General features: G+C 43.5%; 1 protein-coding gene across 4 annotated transcripts in view; it reads left to right on the forward strand.

Moving 5' to 3' along the window:
• Positions 1-24,671, forward strand: part of RALB (RAS like proto-oncogene B) — a 62,906-nt gene that overhangs the window by 35,253 nt on the left and 2,982 nt on the right. For all 4 annotated transcript variants that reach the window (XM_054970429.1, XM_054970431.1, XM_054970428.1 and 1 more), the window contains 3 exons: positions 12,073-12,229; positions 21,656-21,864; positions 24,070-24,247. In XM_054970429.1, the coding sequence (XP_054826404.1) occupies positions 12,116-12,229; positions 21,656-21,864; positions 24,070-24,247 (501 nt within the window). In that variant the 5' untranslated portion in view covers positions 12,073-12,115. The remainder of the gene's footprint in view (positions 1-12,072; positions 12,230-21,655; positions 21,865-24,069; positions 24,248-24,671) is intronic.

Below are 24,671 nucleotides of genomic sequence, written 5' to 3' on the forward strand. Positions count from 1 at the left end.
AGTCCAAGGTTTTTCCTTTTCCTGAATACTATGAAAGACAGTTGAAGGCTGAGTGGGCCACTCCAGCTTCTTGCAAACATTTCTCTAATAATGTTAAGAAGTATTTTCTTCCTACTTTTGCCACAGAGCTCTTGCAGGTTCCTGCTGTGGACGCACCAGTGGCAGCTTTGCAATCCCATGGGCTTTTGTCAGAAGATGGCCAAGGGGCTATAAAGGACAGTCTGGACAAAAAGGGTGACATAGCTCTGAAGCGAACTCATGAAGCCCTCGCCATGGCAATTAAAGCTTCGGCCATAGCATCTACAGTCTTGCGCGCTTCAGTAGTCTGGGCCAGACGTCTGATACAACTATTGCCCGACAACAACAAGCGCCTCCTGGAGGGGGCAGGTAGGATTCTGAAGGCAAGCACGTTTACGGCTGAATCCACCTTGGATGCAATGTCCTTCTGTGCCAGAGCCATGGCATCAGCTACGGTCACTAGACGCATGTTGTGGCTTAGAGCTTGGCAAGCCGACATTCAATCTAAGGTCATACTGACATCCTACCCATTCCAGGGGAGAAAGTTGTTTGGAGAACAACTGGACAGAATACTAGTAGAGACAAAGGACAAGAAGAAAGCTTTACCTCGATCGCTCAGAGGGAATGAGAGAGACACATTTCGCTTCTAGTCCTTCAGGACAAACCATACTTTACCCAGACAGCGGCACGAGACCAAGAGGAGCTGGTCCTTTCTGAGATCACAGTCCCGCAGAGGTGTCTTCTCGTCCAGATCTCACAGGTCCATGGGAGCCTGTGGCTTCAGGCCAGACACAGAGGACAAGGGTCAGAAGCCCTGACTCAAAGGAGGCCCCGGTGGGAGGGAGACTACTTCTGTTTCACCAGAACTGGGCGGTTTCCCAGGCGGACGCCTGGGCCATGGAAGTCGTATCGTTTGGCTACTTAATAGAATTCACCTCTCTCCCCCCGGAGTGATTCCTAATATCTCCGCTCAAGAAAGACCCGAGCAGAAGAGCGATCACAATCAAGGCTGTGCGTCACTTGCTAGACATCAGAGCCATGGAACCGGTACCTCAGCACGAGAGAGGAACAGGGGTATATTCCATCTTCTTCACCGTGCCCAAAAGGAACGGGGACTGGAGGTCCATCCTGGATTTGAAGTTTGTGAACCAGTTCATCAAGCTGCGACATTTCAGGATGGAGACCCTACGCTCCATTGCGGAGGCTCTATGTCAGGGAGAATACCTGACATCGGTGGACCTGATGGAGGCTTACCTCCACGTGCCCGTTGCTGCTCCTCATCGACGGTTTCTAAGATTCTGTGTCAAGGGTATGCACTTCCAGTTTTGCGCCATGCCCTTCGGCCTTGCCACAGCACCAAGGGTCTTCACAAAGCTGCTGGTTGTCCCAATTGTCAGGCTGCGAGAGATGGGTCTGCACCTGCACCCCTACCTCGACGACATCCTGATACGGTCGAGCTCTCAGGAAGCTTCAATCAAGGACACACTCCTAGCAATCCAGGTACTGGAGCAGCACGGTTTTCTGATCAACAGAGCCAAGTGCTCTTTGCAACCGTCTCAAAATCTAGAACATCTGGGACTGATAATCAACACGCGAGAGTGTTCTTTCTTCCTTCCGGAGGAAAAGATCAAAAAGACCAAACAGTGGACGATGACCGTCATCAAACAACAGAAGTCCTGCATCATGGAACTGACCGAATTGTTGGGTCTCCTCGTGGCCAACTCAGAAGCTATTTTTTGTGGACGCTTTCACACCAGGTCCCTTCAAGCTCTTCTGCGGCCCTACCAACACCACATTGCTCAAAAGAGGACCATCAAGATACAAGTACCTCTGTCAGTCAAAAACAGCCTTCATTGGTGGACCATCGACTCCAACCTCAGACAAGGCAAGGGATTCCTGACCCCTCAGCCCATCCAGACGCGATGTTTACAGACGCGAGCCTCTTGGGCTGGGGGGCATCAATGAACGGCCTGCCCGGGCAGGGCCGATGGTCTCCAGCCGAACGGAATTTGCCCATCAATGTGCTAGAATTGAGGGCAATCCATCTGGCTCTCATTCAGTTCAAGGATCAGCTAGCTTCCCAACACGTCCTCATCCGCATGGACAACGTGGCGGCGAAAGCCTACATCAACAGGCAAGGAGGTTCCAAGTCCTCACGTCTACAGAAGGAGGCACACAAGATCATCAGCTGGGCGGAGGACAACCTCCTATCGCTACAAGCGGAACACATCAGGGGAGTACACAATATAGAAGCGGATTGGCTGAGCCGAGAGTCTCTTCATCCAGGGGAATGGTCTCTCAACAGGGAGACGTTCAATCTACTCACAGAGCACTTCAGCACTCCAACGGCGGATCTATTTGCATCACCACAGAATCACCAATACCAAGATTCTTCACCAGGTACTTCCACCCAGCGGCAGAGGGCATGGATGCCATGACATCTCAGTGGCCCAGGGGCCTACTATATGCGTTCCCTCCTCTCCCAGTACTGCCAAGGCTACTGAGACGAATCCAAGATCAAGCAGCAACTATGCTTCTTTTAGCCCCATACTGGCCCAGGAGGCCTTGGTTCTCGACTCTGCTCTCACTGACTCACGCGCCACTCCGCTTGCCAGTATGTCCAGATCTACTGCAACAGGGACCGTTCTGGCACCCTCACCCAGAGTGGTGGTCTTTGACCGGCTGGAGATTGAGAGGAGGTCGCTACTTCGAATAGGATATCCAGCACGTATTGTGGACACCATACTCGCTTCAAGAAAGAGATCTACGAATAGGATCTACAATTCAACGTGGAAAGCCTTTGTCTGCTGGGCAAACGTAAGAAAATAGATCCAATGTCTCCATCGGTACGTGACGTCTTGGGTTTCCTACAAGAAGGTTTGGACAGAGGCCTGAAACCACCTACCTTGAAGAAGCAGATTGCGGCTATCAGCACAGTAATTCCTAGAATCGGGACATCTTCGTTATCCACACACCCTCATATTAAGAGGTTTCTTCGGGGAGCCACTCTGCTACACCCCCCTACAGTGCATCGCTTCCCTACCTGGCGTTTACATGTCGTGCTCAAGGCTCTCACTAAGTCTCCTTTCGAGCCCATACGAGACATTCCTCTCAGGTGGCTAAAATTAAAGACAGTATTCTTACATCAGCTCGTCGGATCTCTGAACTGAGTGCGCTGTCCATAAGGTCAGATCTATGCATATTTCACAAAGAGAAGGTAGTTCTCAGGATGGATCCTACCTTCCTTCCCAAAGCTTACTCAAGATTCCATCGAACACAGGAGATTATTCTTCCATAATTCTGTCCGGACCCTAAGCATCCAAGGGAACAAGAGTGGCACACTCTGGATGTGCGCAGAACACTCAAGACATACATCATCAGAATGGAGGAACTACGCAAGACAGATTCTTTATTCATCAATATTTCCACTCTTAAGTTAGGGCAGCGAATGTCTTCGTCTTCCGTTGCCTACGGTATCAAGACATGCATCAGTGAGGCGTACAAGGAAGGCCCTCAAGATGGAAGTTCCGACCGGCATTACAGCTCATTCTACTAGGTGTGCGGCTACGAACGCGGCCTTTAGGAAGAATGCCTCTGTAGAAGAGGTCTGCAGGGCAGCTACTTGGTCCTCAGTGTCAACGTTTATCAGACATTATCAGCTACATACGTACTCGTCGGGGGATGCAGCGTTTGGTAGAAGAGTTCTGCAACACGTCGTAGAGGACGAAGATCGTCTCCCACCTGGATCATGAAGGGACTGCTTTGGGAGCACCCAGGATGTCCTCCAACTCAGAGGAAGAACGGCCCCTTGGATACTCACCGTGAAGGGTCCTTCTCCTCTGAGGTAAGGAGGACATCCTGCCCTCCCGAGCTCTTCGTCCTCTGTCTGTTTCCTAATATGTTTCTACTTTATCTTCTACCGCTGCACTAATATTCTTACTTCTAAGGTTTTTCGCCTTGTCTAATAGTTTTCTAGTTATGACAGGGTTTATAGTTAGTCACGGTTTGACAGTTCTTTGTTTAAAAGTTCTTCTCGTTTCAGTATTAAAGTTTAGTAGAGTGTTTGACATATGGACTGCTGTGGGGAGACCTCCGGAACTGGAAGGAAAGGGGGTGTTCCCACATACATCCACAGGAAGAGGGAGAAAGATCAACTTTCCTGCCTCCCTGATTGGACGGTGGGAAACACCCAGGATGTCCTCCTTACCTCAGAGGAGAAGGACCCTTAACAGTGAGTATCCAAGGGGCCGATCTTTCAGACTCAGAATTTAGAATAAACTTTATTTAGGCTTGACTTAAATATGATGATGCTGACAGAACTTACCTATGCAGTGTGGCATGCCTGCACTCCTAATAGGCAGCTATATGCGCATAGTGGCCAAAATACAGTGCTGAAATACTAGCATAATAATTATCCGGAATAAATCTTTTGTATACAGTCATTGCCTATTGGCTGAGGGGGAGGGGGCGTAGGAGAGTCCGAGCTTGTATGAAGTAGCACAGGTAAATTCTTTTTTGCTAATATTTTCTGGGATTTGTTTAATGAGATGCAGTAAACTAACAGAATTTGAGTCCAGTGGCGCCTTAGAGACCAACGAGATTCTCAGGGTAAAAGCTTTTGAAAGTCAAAGCTTCCTTCATCAGATATAAGTACTGGAGATCCCTGAGCCTTTATATCCCAGTCAGAAGATGGGGTGGGGGGTGAGGGAAAGAAGGGAATCGGGATATAAGGGTACAATACAGCTTGATTAGAGCAGAAATTAGTATCTGTAGTGAGATAGGAATCTTATGTCTTTCTTCAGCCCGAGGGAGCCGATTGTTCTGAACTCGTGAATAAACTCAAGTTTAGCAGTTTCACATTATAATCTGTCCTTGAAGCTTCTTTGTTTGAGGGCAGGCACTTTTAGGTCAGCAATGTAATGTCCTAGAAGATTAAAATGTTTTCCTACTGGTTTTTGGGTGCTGTGATTTTTAATGTCAGATATGTCTATTTATTTTTTTTGCATAGGGACTCACCTGTTTGTCCAATGTAGAGAGTGGAAGTGCATTGTTGACAGTTGATAGCATCTATAACATTGGAAGATGAACCTGAGATGGTGTAACTGCTGTTGTTAGGTCCAGTGATTGTGTTGTTGGAATGAATATGGGGACTGAGTTGGCATTTTGGTTTATTGGGGGCCCTGTACCCAGAGTTTGTGTTAAGAATTACATTATTGTGAGTGAGAAATTGTTTAAGGTTAAAGGGCTGTCTGAGAGCAAGAAAAGGTTTGCTTCCCAATGCATGTGAGAGAAGAGAGTAATTGTCCAGCATAGGTTGCAAGTCATTCATGATATGTTAAACTGGTTGGATCTGAGAGCTATATGTTACCACTAGTGGCATTTTATTTTTTTGCTTGGGCCTGTTTTTGTAGCTGATTATCCCTTAGTGTCATTCTAGCTTTGTTGATCTGTTCCCTGACTACAACAGGTGGGTATTGTAATTCCAGAAATGTCTGTTGTAGATCCTGCTGGTGAAAATTTACCAAAGGGATTGGAACAGATGTAGCTGTAACGCAGAGCTTGGCTTTAGATGATAGATTGTTTGGTGTGTTTAGGGTGGTGACTGGAGGTGTAGATATGTTTGCTGATCACTGGGTTTCTGGTATAAGGTGGTTCCTAAGCTTCAGTTACATAATTATTCAGTAATGTCTAGAAAATGCAGGGCTTTTTTTCAGCGGGAACTCAGTGGAACTCTGGTGCCTCTTGAAAATACTCACGTCTGGTGTCCCCCCCACCTCCCCCTGTTCTCCAGACAGAGATCAGTTCCCCTCATTTCCCTCTTGAGAGTTCCACCACCTCTTTCCCCAGAAAAAAAGCTCTGAGAAAATGTACTTCCTGTGTGGATTGATTCCTTGTCAGGCTGATGGTGGGGTGGAAGTTGCTGAAGGCCTGGTGAAATTTCTCCAGGGTTTCTTACCCATATGTCCAGATTATAAAAATGTCATCAGTAAATCTCAAGTATAGGAGGGGTGTTAGCAGTTCAGAGCTGAGAAAGCACTGCTCCAAATCAGCCGTGAGTTGGAGTAAGATACAGAGATGGCAAATTTCTCTACAGTTACTATATTTGCAGCCTCCTATGTATATTTGCTCAGAAATCAGTTTTATGAAGTTCAGTAGGATTTGTTCAACTATTTGTGCATCAAACTGCAATTTTGCGTTGTGTAGTGGAGATGATAAACCATTTAAGAGTTAGTATTGTTATAACAGAGGTTGTGTTTTTTTCTCTACAAACTAGCTGCTTTCATTTTTTCATTATGTTGAGGTCTGGAGTGGTGGCTTTTATTTCAGCTTTTTATTTCGGCTTTTATTTCCCCATCATTTATAAATGGAATAGAAGCTAATCTGAAAATGAGTCCCTTGGAGCTCCATTTTTAACACAGCATTTGTAGTGCAATTGTAATGACTAAATAAAGCGAACATCTTTATACTTTGAAACAGTACAACTTTATGAGCTGCTATGCATAATATTTTTAATGTCCTTTATAGTAGTAAAATAAATTTGGAAAGAAAACAAATACTATTTTTTTCATCATTTTTACCAAACCTTTCACTTTTCCAGAATATTTTTTTCCTTGACTGAGTAAATTTTGGAATCTAGCTTTCTATCCTTGAAGCCTCTTTCCTTTTTGGACAAGTGGCCAAGATATTAAAACTAGGTGCCTGTTCGTTGCTTTCCCAGGAAAGAGCAAATGTTCATCTTGGTTAAAGATAATATTATTGTGAATCTGGGTCTATGCATCATGTTTTGCAGAAACCATAAAGGTGACTGAGGCATTCATACAGATTTTTGCCAAGTCTAATGTTAAATCTGTTAGTCTAAATAATCTACTTTGGTTCAGAAATAGCTTGCCATAAGAGGATATTAAAATGGTATGTAATAGAAATGTGCCTGACCAAAAGGATTTGATGGTGATGTTTTTAAATTGCTGGGCATTCACATATTCCTTGTAGTATGCATTTTTACTTGCTCTGTGGATTTGCATTACTTTTTAAACTATTTGACTTTCCAGATTACTTGAGGTGCATAGTCGTGATCCCATCAGGTTGGCCAGTCAGGGTTGTATGTGCAAAGCAGGTTGAAAAAGAACATTGAAAAACAATTGACTATCAAAGCTTTGCATGTTTATGAGTCTGGACTGGCACTTTACAATTTCTTATGGTTTTGTGATACTTCAGGATTAGAGCTCTGTAGTGTTGATGGTGGCTTGATATAAACCAGTTCTTCCTCTTCAATAAGATGCTAACTCTGATTTCCCCAAATCTAGGTTTGGTCACTATGCAGGCTTGATTATTCATATCCACAAAAAAGCTAGATGTTTCTTTAGTTACAGTGAATAATATTGTAGTCCCAAGAGAAGACAGAATATCATGTAACCATGGTAACAACATCTTGTGTATAGGCCTTTTAATGTAGGAGGATGTAGGTATCCCTGCACCATTGCTCAGTATTTTCATCTAATTGCTTTGAATGCAAAATGCCCGAGCTAAGTTAGCTTGGGGATGGGGGGTAGAGTTGTTGATGCCCTTAACTTGTAAACTTCAAAACAAAAGGTTTCTTTTATATAAGCTACAGCTGGATTCTGGGTATCTAAAAGCACAAGTGGCTTACAATCTGCATCCCAATAGTGAAATGTAAGAGAGATTACTATCTGTTAAATGTTAAGAGACGTTTGCACAGATAGAATTACCTAGTTTGGTTCTACTGAAAATAGTTCATCAATATCTTTAGGGTGCATAAGAATCTAAGACATTAGTGCTACACTTTTTGAATGTTCTGGCCTGCTATTTGAGGCCAAGCGTTGAAGAGAGATGCAAAAATAGCTACCTAATCTATCTTGGTGTACCGAACAGCAAAAGATAATCACTTGAGTAGCTGATGTGCTGCTCACTCAAAGTTAGGTAACAAATCATAAGATAAATAGCAATTCTGTAACTTGCTAGTTCAATGCTTACTGCCTGACTGAAGCTTTATGGCTTGTTTTCACATGATTGCTTGAATTAATGTACTTTTGAATGATTAGCCTGTACATTATTTCAAGTTTCAATAAAAGCAATACACTTTCTAAGTTTAGAGCTATGTACTAGATGAACTCTTGGTAGTATACATTTCATTTCTTAATAGGCAGTCAATATTCATAGTAACTCGTAGTGTTTATCATTTAGAACACTGCTAATTTTTCTACAAGAAGATGAACATTGCTTATAATAAATGTAGTTAGTTTTGAAAAATGTATCCACCTTTCTACTAAGAGTTTTTAAGATGCCTTACAATTAATTAAAACCACAAGGCAAAACGCATTACAATAAAAACTAGAAAGCAAAATTACTAGGAAGCAGAAGTGGCTATCTATATCAATTCTCTCATTAAATATACTGATGAATACTCCTTGAAGCCTAAAAGATAATGAACTCGATGCTGATCAAATGTTTCCATGGAGGGAATTCCCTAAGTATGGTACCAAATCAAAGACAACGTCACTGTATTTACTGTCTTCCTAACCTTGGATGATGGGGATACCTAGGAGATCTGTAAGATGTGGCAGGTTCCTGAGGGTGTAGTCCCATTTCCTACATTGTGCCCACCCTAGGTATAATCCCATCTGGAATGGGTTGAACCCTGCTTTCTCTGGAGCTCTCTCTCAGCCCCACCCACCTCACAGGGTGTTTTGTTATGGGGGTAATAATGACATACTTTGTAAACCGCTCTGAGTGGGTGTTAAGTCATCTTGAAGGGCGGTATATAAATCTAATGTTGTTATTATTATGATTATTATCTCCATGTTGTTTGGATTTATTTATTTTAAAATACTTGACCCACTTTCCTTAAACATTACAGTCAGTAAAACCAAATGGAGACATCTGAATCAGCTTGAAGTTACTGACCTTCCTCTGGTATCTTATGATAATCACACTTGGGCTTACATTAGTAAATAAAAAATCACATTGTGTTTAAATAACTTACATTTGAGCTTGAACCACTCTGCCTAAGTATTTTGTCAAAATTTATGACAGACTTTTATTAGATGTCAGGAAACCCAATTTTGGGTGTTCTTCTTAAAATGGTAGACATAATTTCTGTTCATTATCTTGTTATAAAACATTTCTGTACTTCATTACCCATCACTAAACACACAGATCCTTTATGTTCACAGTCATCCAGGTGTAGCTGTGGGCAAAGTCCAAAGGTCATTTTCAGTTGTCACAAGGCACTTTTGCTAGTAGAGTGGAACTTCTTTCACCTATTCTTCCTGCAGGCCACTGAGCACCTTAGAAAATGCCCAGGGAATAGTGTGGAGTTAAAGGGGAGAGGAGACAAGAATTGCATAAAACGCCCTTCCTTTCCACTGGCAGAATTTGTCCGATCTGCTTATGCTTTTGAAATAACTATTGGGTAGCTACTAGGGCTGTGCATGGGTGGGGAGATTCGGTATTCTCGCTTCGGGTTTACCCGAAGCAGGAAACCGATTCGGAATACCCCCAAATCTGAAGCGGCAAGCTGCTTCGGATTCGGGGTTCGGGAATCGCTTTGATATGCTCTGTGAAGATTCGGAGCATACTGAAGCAAAGGGGGAAACTCCCTACCACCCTCCACCCTCCCTGGGGCAACCCCTCTACCCCCAACCCTGGGGAGACCCCTCCAACCCCCCACCCACTTACCTGGTGGCGGGAGGGTCATCAGCTGGGCAGCAGCACAAGGCAGCGCAGCCTGGAGCCAGCCGGCTCCTCTGCCACCGCCCGAGCCTGCGGGGTGGTGGGGAAGGCCGGAGCTGTCTCCTCCGGCCCTTCCTGCCCCTCAAATGGCCGCGGCATGCTTTCTCCACCTCTTCCAGCCCCTCAGCAGAGGAGCTGGCCTGGAGCCACCGCAAGGGAGGTGGGGGGTTGATGTTTAAAGCCCCCCGCCGCTGCTTCAAGCAGCACCGGGGCCCTTTAAACAAGCCCTGAAGCTTTCCGAAGCATTTCCGAATGCTTCAGAAAGCTTTGCTTCGGTATTCCGAAGCAGGGCCAGCATGCTCTTAAAAGCTGATATGGTCAGTGTTTGAAATTTAAGTCATAAGTATTTAACTGAGTCTGGCAACCTCAGCATCTTAATTGTTTTGTATTAAAATAAGGTGGATTTGAGTGGTTGGTTTTTATTCTGCAGTTTGGTTCACTGTTGGTTAACATTATAAGCTATTTGTTCCTCAGCTTCGCAGGAACTATGATGAGAATACATTTAAAGCTGTGATGAAATACTGTAATATTCCTCTGGCAGTATTTGCATGATTGTGTTTACCCACATAGATAGTAGTACTCTGTAAAGCAGCTTCTTAAAAAGATGTGCCTCAAGGAAGCTCCTGTTCATTAAGTGAAACCTGAAATCAAAACTATGTTCACACTGAATTCTCTTCAATCAGTAGTTGAAAATCATATGACTAAAAAGTATGTTGCTGTTCCCATGCTGAAGGGGATTTAGAGACTCATAGTCATGTATAAGTTGCGCAGAGGAAGCCTGATCCTAATACAGTCAGTTCTGTATATTGAGACAAGCAGGTATCCTACAACATGGAAAGATTTAAGAATTGTTTTAGAAATATCTGGCCTGTACAGAACTCATACCACTAACGTAGCATAGCAGAATTAAATTACCCATCTTCTTGAATAGTTCCAGCTGTTACTATAATAGGATGCTTCAAGCCTTTCAGTTGTTTCACTATCTCCTGTGAGTCATTGGCCCTGTTTTTGTGAGTTGGGTGAGCAGAAGTTTAAACTTTTAGTGCTTAAAATTTGTGTATGCATATGCACGTTGATTCATTTTGACATTCTAGAATTCAGACTTCTGAACTCCAGATCTCCTGCCTTCTCAAGGCTTATTTGTTCCTCCTTTCTTGAACAACAGTATTCCAAGAAGGAGTAAAAGAATCAGGGTGGATTCGATTTAAATCATGATTTAAATCACTAGTCAGTAAGACTAGATTTAAATCATGGTTTTCTACATAAAGACTCCTCACACTTAGCTTCTTGTGCAGATCTATTCTAGTCCCAACAATCTTCTATTCACTGAATTTTTTTGAAACTTAGCACTTAAGAGGTAAAGGGTTGGTTCTGTGTACAAAGATTTGCAAAGGAATAATGGGATACGGTCTTTATCTCAACGGTGTATGTTTATTTTATAACCTTTTTGCTGTGAAGAAGAGACGTGATCTTTGAAGACACAAATTCACAGTTTTGAGAACTGTAAAACCAAGCATCTGTGATAATATCTTCTAGATAGAAAAAATGCCCAGTAATCTTACAGAAACCTCTGGAAGAGCATGACATTATGAATGGATTAATGGAATTCATTTACCAAAAATGTAAACATTGCATGAATATACAGCCTCAAGCTACGTAATTAAAAATTAATTCTTATTTCATGATGATAACCTTTGGACTATAATGTATCTTAAATAGAAAACTATCTTTAGATATATTGTCGAAGGCTTTCACGGCCGGAGAACGATGGTGGTTGTGGATTTTCCGGGCTGTATAGCCGTGGTCTTGGCATTGTAGTTCCTGACGTTTCACCAGCAGCTGTGACTGGCATCTTCAGAGGTGTAGCACCAAAAGACAGAGATCTCTCATTGTCACTGTGACACTGAGAGATCTCTGTCTTTTGGTGCTACACCTCTGAAGATGCCAGTCACAGCTGCTGGTGAAACATCATGAACTACAATGCCAAGACCACGGCTATCCAGCCCAGAAAATCCACAACAACTATCTTTAGATAGACTTTTCCTCAAAAACATTTTATTTAAAAAATCCAATTTAAATTTTTTTAAAAATCCAATTTTAAAATTAAAAAACCCCCGTTGATTTTAATCCACCCTGAAAAGAATGCAGCTTAGATTACAGTATAAGTGTTTCTTGGATCCTTTTCTTCAAGTGTTCATGCTTTTGTTTTAAGGCTCCTCACTATGACCTTTGATGCCTAGTTTTATACCCTATCTGAAGATAACTTTATTTAGTGAAATGCAATTTCTCTTTCTTGGCTTGCAGCTCATTGGTCTGCACTGGTGAAACTTGACAGCTGTACAGGAAGATGGCTGCTAGCAAGGCAAAAAATCAGAGTTCTTTGGCCCTCCACAAAGTAATCATGGTTGGTAGTGGTGGTGTGGGCAAGTCAGCCCTTACACTTCAATTTATGTATGATGAGGTAAGAGGTATTCCATACTAATTCACCTAACTTTATATGTGGACTTTCTCAATTGTAGAATTGCTCAAGAATGAGTCTATAGTAATTTTTCTAACTGTGTATTTACTTCCTTGTGTGCAACCATTAAATGTAGCTTATATGTGATTGTTTCAAGAAAGAACTTACTTTTGTCTTCCATACTGAAGTTCTTTTTTTAATGGAACCAGTAGAGCAGTTTATACTGAGAATCACAGTTAATATAATGGCACTGGTGAGGTGTTACATTCGTTATCTTCCATTGTCATTTCATCATACGTGAAACAGATATTCCAACAGCTATAGGTAATACAAAATTGTTAATACATCGGATGGCTGCTGAGTAGAATATGTAGTGGTGGTACCCCCTCCTCCCACCCGGTGCCTGCTGCCTGGCAAACTGCATGTTGGCTGTGTCAACTGTAGCAGCAGCATCTTCTCCCTCCCAGCTAGCCTCCCTTCAGGCTCACTGTGGCTTCCTTCATGACCGAAGCATCTCCTGGAGGAAGAAATTGTCTGTACATATGCAAACAGTGCGGTCTTGGGGTTTGTTGGAGAGGGGGGTGTTAAACCCTCTTAATTTTTTCCCTGGTTTTCACATTTTTCTGCTACCTTGGAGGGGTTATTTAGGGTTTCAGGAACATGTGGTTTGTGGGTTTAAGGGTCCTCATAGGAGGCCACTTGACTATTAGATATGATGATACTGCTTATTTTTTACATGGGTTGTGTTTTACAACCTACACCTGTAACTGGCTTCTGCAGAGCTGTTGTTTAGAATAGTGCCAGATGGTGCTGCTTCTTTCCAGTGTAGTCTTATACTTTAGTCTGTCTCTTCTTCTTTGTCCTATCTGCCCTGCCCACCAAAAGTAAATGATCTCATTCACAAGTAAAAGCTGTTATTTACTGAAAAGCTCAGGAATAAAAAGTCATAGGAGTGAATTTATGAAAGATATCCATGTTAACTTGCTGGTCCCTGGTGCCTAACATCATGCCATAATACGTGAAATATTGGGTATATTTACTTCTTTTGTAGGCCATCTTTCTCATGGAGACTCAAGGTGGATTACAAAACACAAACAATTCAGTTGGACAGCAAACAACACTATAGGACTAAGATTACAAAAATTAAGAAACATAAAGCAAATGTGAAAGGCAATACAGTAAGAGGGAGGTGATACTTTCAGGAAACTTTATAACTGACTTACAGTTCTGTTCCTTTATAAAAATGTCCTCCTTGTACTGGAAACCAGCTGGGTCCATAGTTCAGGGCAGGGCTGGATCAAGGGGGGGCAGGGGGTAGCCTTCCCCCGGCACTACCAAAGAGGGGGCGTCGGGCGCAGCCGCCAACCACCAGGAGCGCACCAGAGCTGGCAGTGGCAGCGTGGTTGGCTGAGCGCAGGGTTGGGAGACCCTCCGCCTGCCCCGCCGATGGGGCAGCTGGCTTGCCGCGTGCGTAGGACAGGGAGCACGCGGCAAGTCAGCTGCCCCATCAGCGGGGCAGGCAAACTGCGCGGAGGGACTCCCAGCCCTGCACTCAGCTGCCCGTGTGGCAAGCCAGCCGCCCCAGTGCACACCTGCACTGCCGCCGCAAGCCCCGCAGCGCACTGTGTGCTGGGGCGGCCGGCTTGCTGCACGGGTGGCACGCCCTGCCTCTGCATGATGATGTCATGAAAGTGACGCAATCCTGCAGCGCTGGGAGAGTGCGCATGGGAAAAGACGGACAAGGGTTGCCCTGGGCACTGGCAACCCTAGATCTGGACCTGGTTCAGGGGGAGCCTGTTCAGGGGTCCACCTACCCAAACAAACAGAAACCTGCCACCAGATTTCCTTCTAAGTCTCAGCACTGAGACTGAAACGAGACCCCAGGTTTACCAGACTGTACTTGGGAGACAGCAAGCTGAATTCCAACCAAACGTTAGTAAAGGTAGCACAGGCCAAATAGACCTAAACACTGAATTCAGATTGAAGCTGTTGGAACAAAAAGACACTACACAGGTATAAAATATAACTGATTTAGTATAATAAGTAAGTTGTATGCTAGTCACCTGAAAGGAAAACTCTGGGAGTGGATTGAGCAAAATAATATTCTGAGAGAAGAACAGGCCGGATTTAGACCAAGATGCTCAACCTTGGATCACTGTGTAATTTTAGACCATTTGATCACTAAATACGCATCTAATAATATCGTTTCCCTGTATGCAGCCTTTATAGATTTTAAATCTGCTTTTGATATGATACATCGTAACCTACTATGGGAAAAGCTAAAAGGGATGGGTATTGAAAAGAGATTGCTGACCCTAATGAGGGCTCTATACAGGAATACTAAGATCCAGGTAAGGACAGATGCCCAAGGCCACCTTACAGAAGCCATAAAAGCAGAGAAGGGGGTTAAACAGGGTTGTATTTTAGCACCAACTCTGTTCAACCTCTTTATAAATGACCTAGGGGAGTACTTAAACTGTCCGGAGGTACATGCCCCCAAGGTTGCTGACAGGCATGTCCCCCTTCTGCTATATGCAGATGATGCAGTATTAATCTCTAGAACCCCCCAGTGGCCTTAAACGAGCTATGGAAATATTAGCTCAATACTGTCAGGCCAATTACATCAAAATTAATTATCAAAAATCAAAGGCTCTAGTTTTTGGAAGCAAGTGGCGAACTTACCAGTGGAAGATAGACTCGGTGGATATTGAGCAAGTCCGTTGTTTTAAATATTTAGGAACTGCCTTTCAGGCCTCAGGCTCTAGAAAAGCTCATGTGGACCATGTTACAACAAGCGCAGCTAAAAGTGTGCGAGCGATTGAGAAATTTTATTGGTCTTCTGGGGGCCGGAATGTTGCAGCAGCAGTCAAGATTTTCAAGGCTCTCTTGCCCAATTACTTTATGCGGCGCCCTTGAGCATAACAACACATCAGTCTTATTGGCAGTCACTGGAAAAAGTGCAATCCAAGTTTTTAAGGCACATTTTGCAGGTTCCCTTTTGTGTCTCTAATGCACATATTCGTTTGGAATCAGATATGGTCACTGTAAAAGCACGCCTGTGGATTGCTACCATTGTCTATTGGTTTAAGCTAATAACTAATCCCTCCAGTTTAACCGGTTTAATAGCATGGGATTCTAAAGCACCACTTTGGATCAAAGAAACAGAGTGCAAATTGGGTTATTATGGTCTTTCCAAACAGTTTCTGATGAATATGGAACATGACATGGTCAAACCCTTTGTGAAACAAAGAATCCTGGATATTGAAAGGCAGAACGACTTGAGTCAAGTCAAAGGGTATTTCCCGGGAATAGATAGCCTAAACCAAGTGATAATGATGCCTTACTTACAAAACTTGGATAAAGCAGATTATAGAAGAGCAGTTACCCTCCTCAGAATGGACACGTTACCATCAGCGGTCATGGAGGGCAGATATGCAAAACAACCACTCGAGAAAAGAGTATGTATATGTGGGGCTGGAAAGATAGAAACTAGGGGACACGTACTCTTCGAGTGTGAGCTTTATCAAAATATTAGGGCAATCTTCATAACTCCAATTTGTAATCGGTTCCCAGGTAGAAATGACAGATTCTATCTAGATAAGCTTTTAGCCGATAAGGACCATGAAATTACATTAAAGGTGGCAAATTTTGCTGTGCAAGCCATACGGATTAGGAAGTATTTTACAGGGGGAAATATTTAAATATTTTATAATGTTAAGGATTTTAATATTTAATAATTTGGTCTTAGGCACTCAGGTTTTAAGGTTTTAAATATTTAAGACTGTACCCTGAAATTTTAGTGAATAGATTTGTAAATAATATGACTTACCATGACTGGGTTGTATGCTATTATTGTGTGGTCTATGACCGTAATAAAGATTGACTGACAGCTCCAAAAAAAAATAGTAAATAAATGAAATGATTATGATGTAAGAGTGTGCCCGTAAGTGGAAAGGCAAAACAAGAAAGCTAAATATTTGTGAAAGTAGTTGCTAAGCAATACAAAGGTCAGCATCCCAAGTTTCCAAGCATCATAGCATGGTTGTAAATCCAATACCCATAGGCTGTAAGCAGTCAGCCCGGCCTCCGCCATTTTTACAGTGGCCTCATATTTATGGCTGCTGGTAATATTGGAAATGTTCAGGCCTCTGGAATAAAATGGCTGCGGTTTGGCCAGCAGAGGACCTGTAGCAGTTGCTGAATCCCGACGGGCAGACATGGCATGAATGGAATGCAGAGGTTTTGTGATGTGACTGGTCTCGCTATCCATCCAAGCTCCGGAAGGCCCAGAGCAATAAAGGACTCGTAGCGTCACCCACTTAGCACATTCCTTTCCCTCTCGCCGTGATGAGATTTCCTATCCATGATTGAGGAACTAATCAAATGGCAACCATAAGCATGTACAGCTGTTCCTGGGATATTGTACTCCCCACCTAAAACTATCAACCTAGCTCTGGTGTATTCTTCCAGCTAACCGGCCAATTTTGCCTTCCCCGTTCACACACCCCGGCAGCTATTAATCAAGGTACTCAGGCCTTTTGTCCAACCCAGGAACTAGCCATTGGAGTCTTTGTCCTAACTGCCAGAAGGACTCTCCTCCATCTCGGGGCACATTTCGCCTATAAAGGTAGAGCCCTGACCGCATTCAAATCATACAAGCTTCCTGGCTTCTCCCTTAGGGTCACTTCCCTGAGTCTCTCTCTCTCTCTCTGAACTCGTTTGAGCATGCTTCTGGATCCACAAGCGTTGTTCCCTTGAGGTTTGCTCTAAGCCTTTCGCTGGACTGGACCCCCTGCTCCAGGATAGGTAGATATAATTACTTCCTCTTGCTCTATTCCCAAACCTCTGACTTTATTTCTTAGGACTCTGTGTGCGTGTGTTTGAATATTTCCCCCAGTAATTAACGTGTATGTGCATGAAGTTCTGTTTCTTTAATAAAAATTATTGTTGGATTTGAACACCAGACTCACTTGGCTTGTTGGGGAATTGGGATCCCGTAGACACAGGTGATTCGATCCCAGTTACCACCTCTCGTATAGCCGTCTTCCTTGCGAGCTAATTCCCCCCATAAATCATATTTATGCAAGGAGACCACTTCAGGTAACATAGGCCAGAACTCAGAATATGAGGTAGTGATGTGAGGGCTTGAGTCTCCACAGCTGGTCCAAGTCCTCACACTGTGCCATTTCTGCAATGGGAGTCAGAGTTGTTCAAAACAAGCTTAATGAATGGAATGTGACATGATCGAGGAGACCTTGGGCCTGAATACCCATCCCCAATTTAATGCACAGGCTCCCTCCCTTAGCAATTTCAAGTGAACCTTTCATGACCTCAGCACCTTAACTCCCTTTTTGTTAGCAGTTTCATCACCTCCTTTTCACAAGCACAGACCAACAGTTCAACCCAGCAGGCTTTGCAAACTCTGGTCAAGCAGGCAGAAAATCTAACACAAGCCCAGAGCAGGCCTACTTGGAACACTCCTGAGCTGTTCTGTTGTACTACTAATCCTTTTATAAATGTATAAAGTTTTCTCCATAGCTTGTTCTTTACAGAGAACACCAGCTTTTTGCAAGCTTGTGATAGGGTCACAAGTTCAGTTTTAAGAAATTATTTGCCTGAAGTTCAGATTTTATTTTCAAACATGTTATTTTTAAAAATGGGAATTTATTACAGCTGATTTATTACATTTCCTCTGGCTCATCAGTCTTGTATCCACTCTTGCTTGTTGCCCATGTTCTTTAAAGGAAAAATGTCTGTTACTTAGAATTGCATATTCTACCCTATCCCTGGTTTTACATATGCCTGTGTGGCAACTCTGCACTTCTCAGCAAGGCATTGTTAGTGTGCCCTCCCTCATTAGACTGTGATCAGCTTTTGCTCTTGCAGAACTTTCAGTTGTGACCTATGTGTGTTGGAATAGCCTCTGAGAGGATATGAGGATGAGTCCCACTCTTGTGATCTGGATGTCAGGTGCTCAGGATCACCTGTCATCTTCAATACCCCCCCCCCCCCGCAGCTGAAGCTGATGCTGTTGGGGTGATTGTTATTTGAACCCAGGGTGGTAAACTGAGAACGGGAGGTGTTTGTTCCTGTTGTAATCTCTCCTGAGTCTGGGAGCTTGCTTGACCTTAAGCAGTTCATGAATCACACAGCCTGTTTTCCTGCCTGCCGAGTTAGAGGACTGTTAGGAGAAAGGGGGAGGGAATTAGGAGTAGCCTTGGGGAACCTATATCTGTTTGATACTTGTCTATAGCCACCAGTCCTAGCAAGGATGGCATAAGTGTATGATATTGGCATCTTATCAATAAAGAACTTGTATTCATGAAGTGAAGTCTCTTGAGAATTGCCTGGCATCCTTACAGATTGCTAGGACTGCTTTTCTTAATCTGCATACCTAACTCACTGTAGATTCCTAACTATGAGCCGTGGTGGCTGAGAGAAGCAAGGGGACTGGTGCAGCAGAGCTGACGAAGGGAAGCCTTAAAGACCCCACCAAAGAGTGTGGGCCCAACGTGGGAGTATTGGCTGGAGCTGGCACAAGACTCCACACAGGTGTTTCCTGGCAGTCTTATCGACTACAGACGTTGGATGGAGGGGACCCCCGTGGAGTGGACCCCGCAAGTGGCATCGGCCAGGAGGGAGCTGGACCCAAGAGATCATTGGAGGGTTCAGCAGCACAGACCATCGCTAATCCAATGGGATGATTTCCCCGAAGGAGGAGAGGAAAGTGATGAGGAATCAGGAAGGAAGGGAACGCTGGAAGCGCCCTCTGCTGATGAAGTGCAAGAGATCCAAGCTGAGATGGGGGAGATAAGTTGTGAATTGTATGCTTTCATGGAGAATAGCCAACAGATGATGCAGGCGGCCTTCCAACCTGGTCCTCCAGGAGGCCAAGGTAGCCAGCCGGGTCAAGCCACCCAAGGGCCACAAGGCCAGCTGCTGTCCCTCCCCCAGATGGGCAAGGAACATCAGCACCACAAGGCCAGGTGCCCGTCCTTCCCCCAGATGGGCAAGGAGCTCCAGTGCCAGCTGGCCTACCAGCTCAACCCGTACACCCAGTGGGAGTCCCCGGCTGGACCAATCCCTGGACCTCTGCCACAGCCACTGTGGGAGCTATGGAAACTAGAAGTTCACTTTGAGGGTGACCCAGAGGAGTTGGGGTACTTCCTAGTGCAAGCGGCAGAATTCTTGAGAGAATGGGGCTACTCTTTGCCTGTTGAAGCCAGCCAGGTGTGCTACTTGGGCTCCCAATTGAGGGGAGAAGCTGCCAAATGGTATGTAACTCTCTACACAGTTCAAACTCTGGAGCTGCAGAGTGAGAGAGCCTTTATCCGCGCAATGTGGGTGCAGTCCAAAGATCCCCTTGATGAGGAGCGAGCAAGAACTAAACTGAAGTGCATGTGGCAGGGAAAGCGCCCCGTGTGTGAATTTGCAGCCGAGTTCAGAGTGTATGCTGCCAAAGTTCCTCCTCAAAAAGGACCTTGGACCTGACAAGTGGCATCCTGACCCCGTGGCCCCACCTCCAATCTTTATAGACAGCCTCACCAGGAGGTCGAGCTCATTTTGGACTCCCAGTGGAATTGGGGGGTGCTGTACTACCTAGTTCAATGGGAACATTTTCCAAAAAGCCAGAGTGAATGGGTTAAGTCTACTGATGTGAGAGCCAAGAAACTGATTCAGGCTTTCCATAATAAATACCTGGGGAAATGAGGGGGGGACATTGCTCTTTGGGGGGGACATAATGTCAGGTGCTCAGGATCACCTGTCATCTTCAGTCTCTTCCCCTTCCCCGCCCGCAGCTGAAGCTGATGCTGTTGAGGTAATTCTGTTACTTGAACCCAGGATGGGAAACTGAGAATGAGAGGTGTTTGGGAGCCTGCTTGACCTTGAGCAGTCCATGGATCACGCAGCCTGTTTTCCTGTCTGCAGAGTTAGAGGACTGTTAGGAGAAAGGAGGGGTGGGTGGAAATAGGAGTAGCCTTGGGGAACGTATATCTGCTTTATACTTGTCTGTAGTTGCCAGTCCTAGCAAGGATGGTGTAAGTGTATGATACTGGTATCTTATCAATAAAGAACCTTTACTCATGAAGAAGTCTCTTGAGAATTGCCTGGCATCCTTACACTGGAGAGGCTATTAAACTGAGTTATTTAGGACAGCGTTTTACCGTCTGAGTACTGGTTTGGGGCAAAATGCCTGGTAAAAATGTGTTAATGCTTTTTGAAGGTTATAGATGTTGCTAGAGCTATATGTAAGAACACTTGTTATACTGGTTAAATGATTTGATTTGTTACCTGCTTTGGGTCCCAAGTGTGTTGGGGAAAAGCCAGCTTAGAGTTATTTTAAGTAAATTCTCTAAGCCCCTTGCCCTGCCAAAGATAAATGTCTTATTGCTCCCATCAAGCACTATAACTCATCTATTACTTTCTTGTTACCTATAGTGGCTCTTGGTTTGCAAGAGGACATTTGGGATTTGTTGATGCTTATCGCACATGGAATGAATTACACATCTTTTGAAATCAGACAGACTAAATTTCTGAGAGCCACACTTGCAGTCCCCTGCTGCATTTCTTATGCTGTATTTTGCCTAGAAGCGGGCTTAATTTCTCTGGAAGCTCTCATGCATGGATACACAAGATTAACTACTGGTTGAAGTTTGTTTTCTTTCCTGTGGGTCTTTTACCTTTGATGTTAAAAGACACCTTTCAGTCAAAATGGAAAAGGTACATTTCAGAGAAATTCCAGTCCATTGGATATTCTCCTCGCAGCTTAATAGCCTTGGGCTATTCAGAAGCCAAATCAGAAATTAAGCAAAAGATCTGGGACATTGAATTTCAACACTATTTAGGTTCTACTATAAAATACCCTCACCTTGAGAATAAGAAATTGGTGTTGTAATTTAGCTAATTTACTGATTCCCAAGCACAGTATAGCTTTCACTCTGGCCCATCTCAGTATTCTTCCATCCACTTTACTAAAAGGGCAATGTCGTGGCGTCCCATTTCAAGAGCATTTATACCCTTATGATTTTGAGGAAAACAGTTGGGCATGTATTGCTGCATTGCCCTTTTTATTATGATAGACACTTATTTTTCTGGCCTGTCCTCCAAAAAATTCCAGGAAGATTGGGGGAATGGTACACCTCCTTTCTTCTAGATGACCTTGAACCTGGAATCTCAGATACAGTCACAAGATTTTGTGCAGCTGCCGGAGTCTACTGAGTGCTTTTTCAGTGAATTATATTTCTATTTTATTGTACTTTTTACTGTGTATGTGTGTATTCCTTGAAGTGCTCTGTTAATATACGCTTAATGTTGCTGGTTTTTGACTGTAATAAATGATTGATCACATGGAATGACATAGACAAAAATTAAGAGTTTGAAGTTGAGTACTGATACTCCCAAGCTAATTGCTTCTATTTCGCATCTTAGTTTGTTGAAGACTATGAACCTACAAAGGCTGATAGTTACAGAAAGAAAGTAGTTCTGGATGGTGAAGAAGTCCAAATAGATATTTTGGATACAGCAGGACAAGAAGATTATGCAGCTATTCGAGACAACTACTTTCGTAGTGGAGAAGGTTTTCTTTTAGTCTTTTCCATAACTGAGCATGAATCCTTTACAGCAACAGCAGAATTTAGGTAAGTAATGGTTTCTCCATAGAAACTGTCCTAGATCCTGGCCCTTGATTCAGTCTGCAACACACACACACACACACACAGTGTAAAATATAAAGAAAGAAAAGCAGGACATAATACAGAAAGTTCAAATAAAGAAGTAGATAAATGTTAAGAGTATGTAGTGCTGACATTAAAGATGTTATAAGTAGATACAAAAATAAAGATAAATGCATGTTTATTTCTTAGGCCGCCCCAGATATCTTGGCCAGGACTTTGGAGGCTGTGATTGGGTGGTTAAAGCCGAGTCAACTGAAGCTAAATCCTGTGAAGATGGAGGTCCTGCACTTGGGGTGTGGGTTAACAAGTTTGGGAATCCGGCTCCCAGCCCTTGATGGGGCACTGCTGGCACCTGTGCCAGTGGTGAGGAGTCTGGGCATGGTTCTAGTTGCCTTCCTGTCAGAGGAGGCCAGGTCACAGTGGTTGCCAGATCTGCGTTTTTCTGTCTTCATCAGATCAGGCAGCTTGCTCCCTATTTCTCAACCCATGACTTAGCTACAGTGATCCAAAATATGGGCACCTCCAGGCTAGATTACTGTAAGTCACTCTATGAAGGGCTGCCCTTGAGATTGATCTGGAAGCTACAACTGGTCCAGAGTTCAGTGGCAGGTGTCTTTATGGGGACTCTGGTTAGGCCACATATTCAGCCTGTCCTGTGCCAGCTGTACTGGCTCCCGGTTGAATTCCAGGTCAAGTTCAAGGTTCTGATTTTGACATTTAAAGCCTTTAGTGAACTGAGACCAACATACCTGTGAGACTGCTTCTTGCCGTATGTTTCCCAGAGGGCACTCCGTTCGGCCAATAAACATCTACTGGTGATACTTGGCCCCAAGGATGTTTGCTTGGCCTCGACCAGGCTCAGAACCTTTTCAGCCCTGGCACTAGTCTTGTGGATCTCTCTCCATTGAGACTCAGGGCCCTGTGGGATGTGATACAGTTCCCCTGGGCCTGTAAGATGGAGATGTTCCACTAAGCCTATGGTTATGAGGTGTAGGTGAACTATCAAGCCAGCCTTCCTGCTGTGGCCTCTTTTGGCCCACCCTGCTTTTTTGGTTGATCTTGGCAATCTGTTTGGGGAATTATGAATGCTGCTTCCTTGGGTTGAATTGGTTTTTAAACTGTTTCATAGTAGTCATTTATATTTTTATTCATATTTATTATGTTTTAAGCTTTTATCTATTTATTGTTATCTATTGGTTGTTATGACCCACCCTGAGCCCGCTTATTGGGAGGGCAGATTATAACCATAATAAACTTATTCTTAGTAAAATGTAGGGTGGTGGTGTGAGGGGGAATGAAGTATCATTTCTTAGAATTCTGAGGTCTCTGTGGAAATGCCCTTGCTGATTTAAGGCTAAAAGGCCTTCCTCACCAGATTGTGCTCTGAAGAGTTTTGGGAAGTTTGAAGCAGAAGCGGGCTGTGTGTGACCCTGACTTATACTTGTGATGTCCCCAAGGAACTTCCCTGATCCCTGGGGGTTTTATATTGTAAAAATTTCTTTTTTTATTAATAGATAAATTAAGGAATAAATATATATACTTTAAAAACAAAAAGCTGGTAACTTGTCTGAAGCATGAAGAACAAGCCTAGTGACTGAAGAGTATTGTGGTTCACTGATACGTGTGCCAGACATTTACTTGGGAATCTGGGCTCTTGCCCCAGCTGAACGACTCAATCACATTTATTCTTTTTCTCCATTTTTAAACTTAGCTCTGTCTTCACCCCTACTTTAAAAAGTTTTATGTTGTGAGTAATTTGGACGATAGAAAGTCATGAAGTTAATACTATACATTAAACTTTCTGAAGACTTATGGTTATTGGTCAGAAGTTTCCTGATCTTGCATCTTCAAGCTTTGAGACATCACATACTCTTACAAAAGTAGGAATCTGTTCTTAAAGAGGTATCCTTATATTAAAAACCAAAATATTTTTTTTACTTCTTGTGCTATTAGTTTTCAAGCTCCCTTTTGGGTTGCAGTCAGAAGGCAAAAATGTCTATTTCATGTTGGTGAACCTGTGAGTTTGGGCAATAGTTTTAGGTTCTATATGTACTTTCCTGAAAATTACCATTTTAACAAACCTGTTTCAGAATTACAATTCCATGGGGCATCACGGAATCTGATTGTCGCCATTTGGACACTGCTATTGTTGTATACTTGTATACTCAGGGAACAGATCTTACGTGTGAAAGCTGAAGAGGACAAAATACCTTTGCTTGTGGTGGGAAATAAATCTGATTTGGAGGACCGTCGACAAGTGCCTGTAGAAGCAGCCAGAAGTAAAGCAGAGGAGTGGGGTGTGCAATATGTAGAAACATCTGCAAAAACCAGAGCAAATGTAGATAAGGTAAGATATCTTCTCTGCCAGATTCCACAAATATGGCTTACCAGGTTGTGGTTGGTAACTGAGAATCTTTCTGGCAAATAGACTTGTGGATGTAGCAGGAAACCGGTACGTTTCTACAGTATGCAGAGAATGTAGCAGAAGACACGTGAGAGAAGCTGAGCATGACCACAAATAAAGGCTGGCAGCCAGAACTTAATTCCATGGTTCTTGAGTTTTATAGCAGTTTTTTGTAGAACTCCAGGAGACTCCTCTTATTTGGGGTAGAAAAATAGGCTTCATTTCTGGCAATCAGTTTTTATCTTAAACAATAAACGGTGCAGTGTGAAAAAATCCACTCATGTTTAGTTTAAGTTTACTGGAAAACCTCTTACGATCAGTAAAGGAAAATAAAGACTTGCCGTGAACTATAAATGCAGATTATCCT

The sequence above is a fragment of the Eublepharis macularius genome, chromosome 2, assembly GCF_028583425.1.
Source record: "Eublepharis macularius isolate TG4126 chromosome 2, MPM_Emac_v1.0, whole genome shotgun sequence".
Taxonomy (NCBI): Eukaryota; Metazoa; Chordata; class Lepidosauria; order Squamata; family Eublepharidae; genus Eublepharis; species Eublepharis macularius.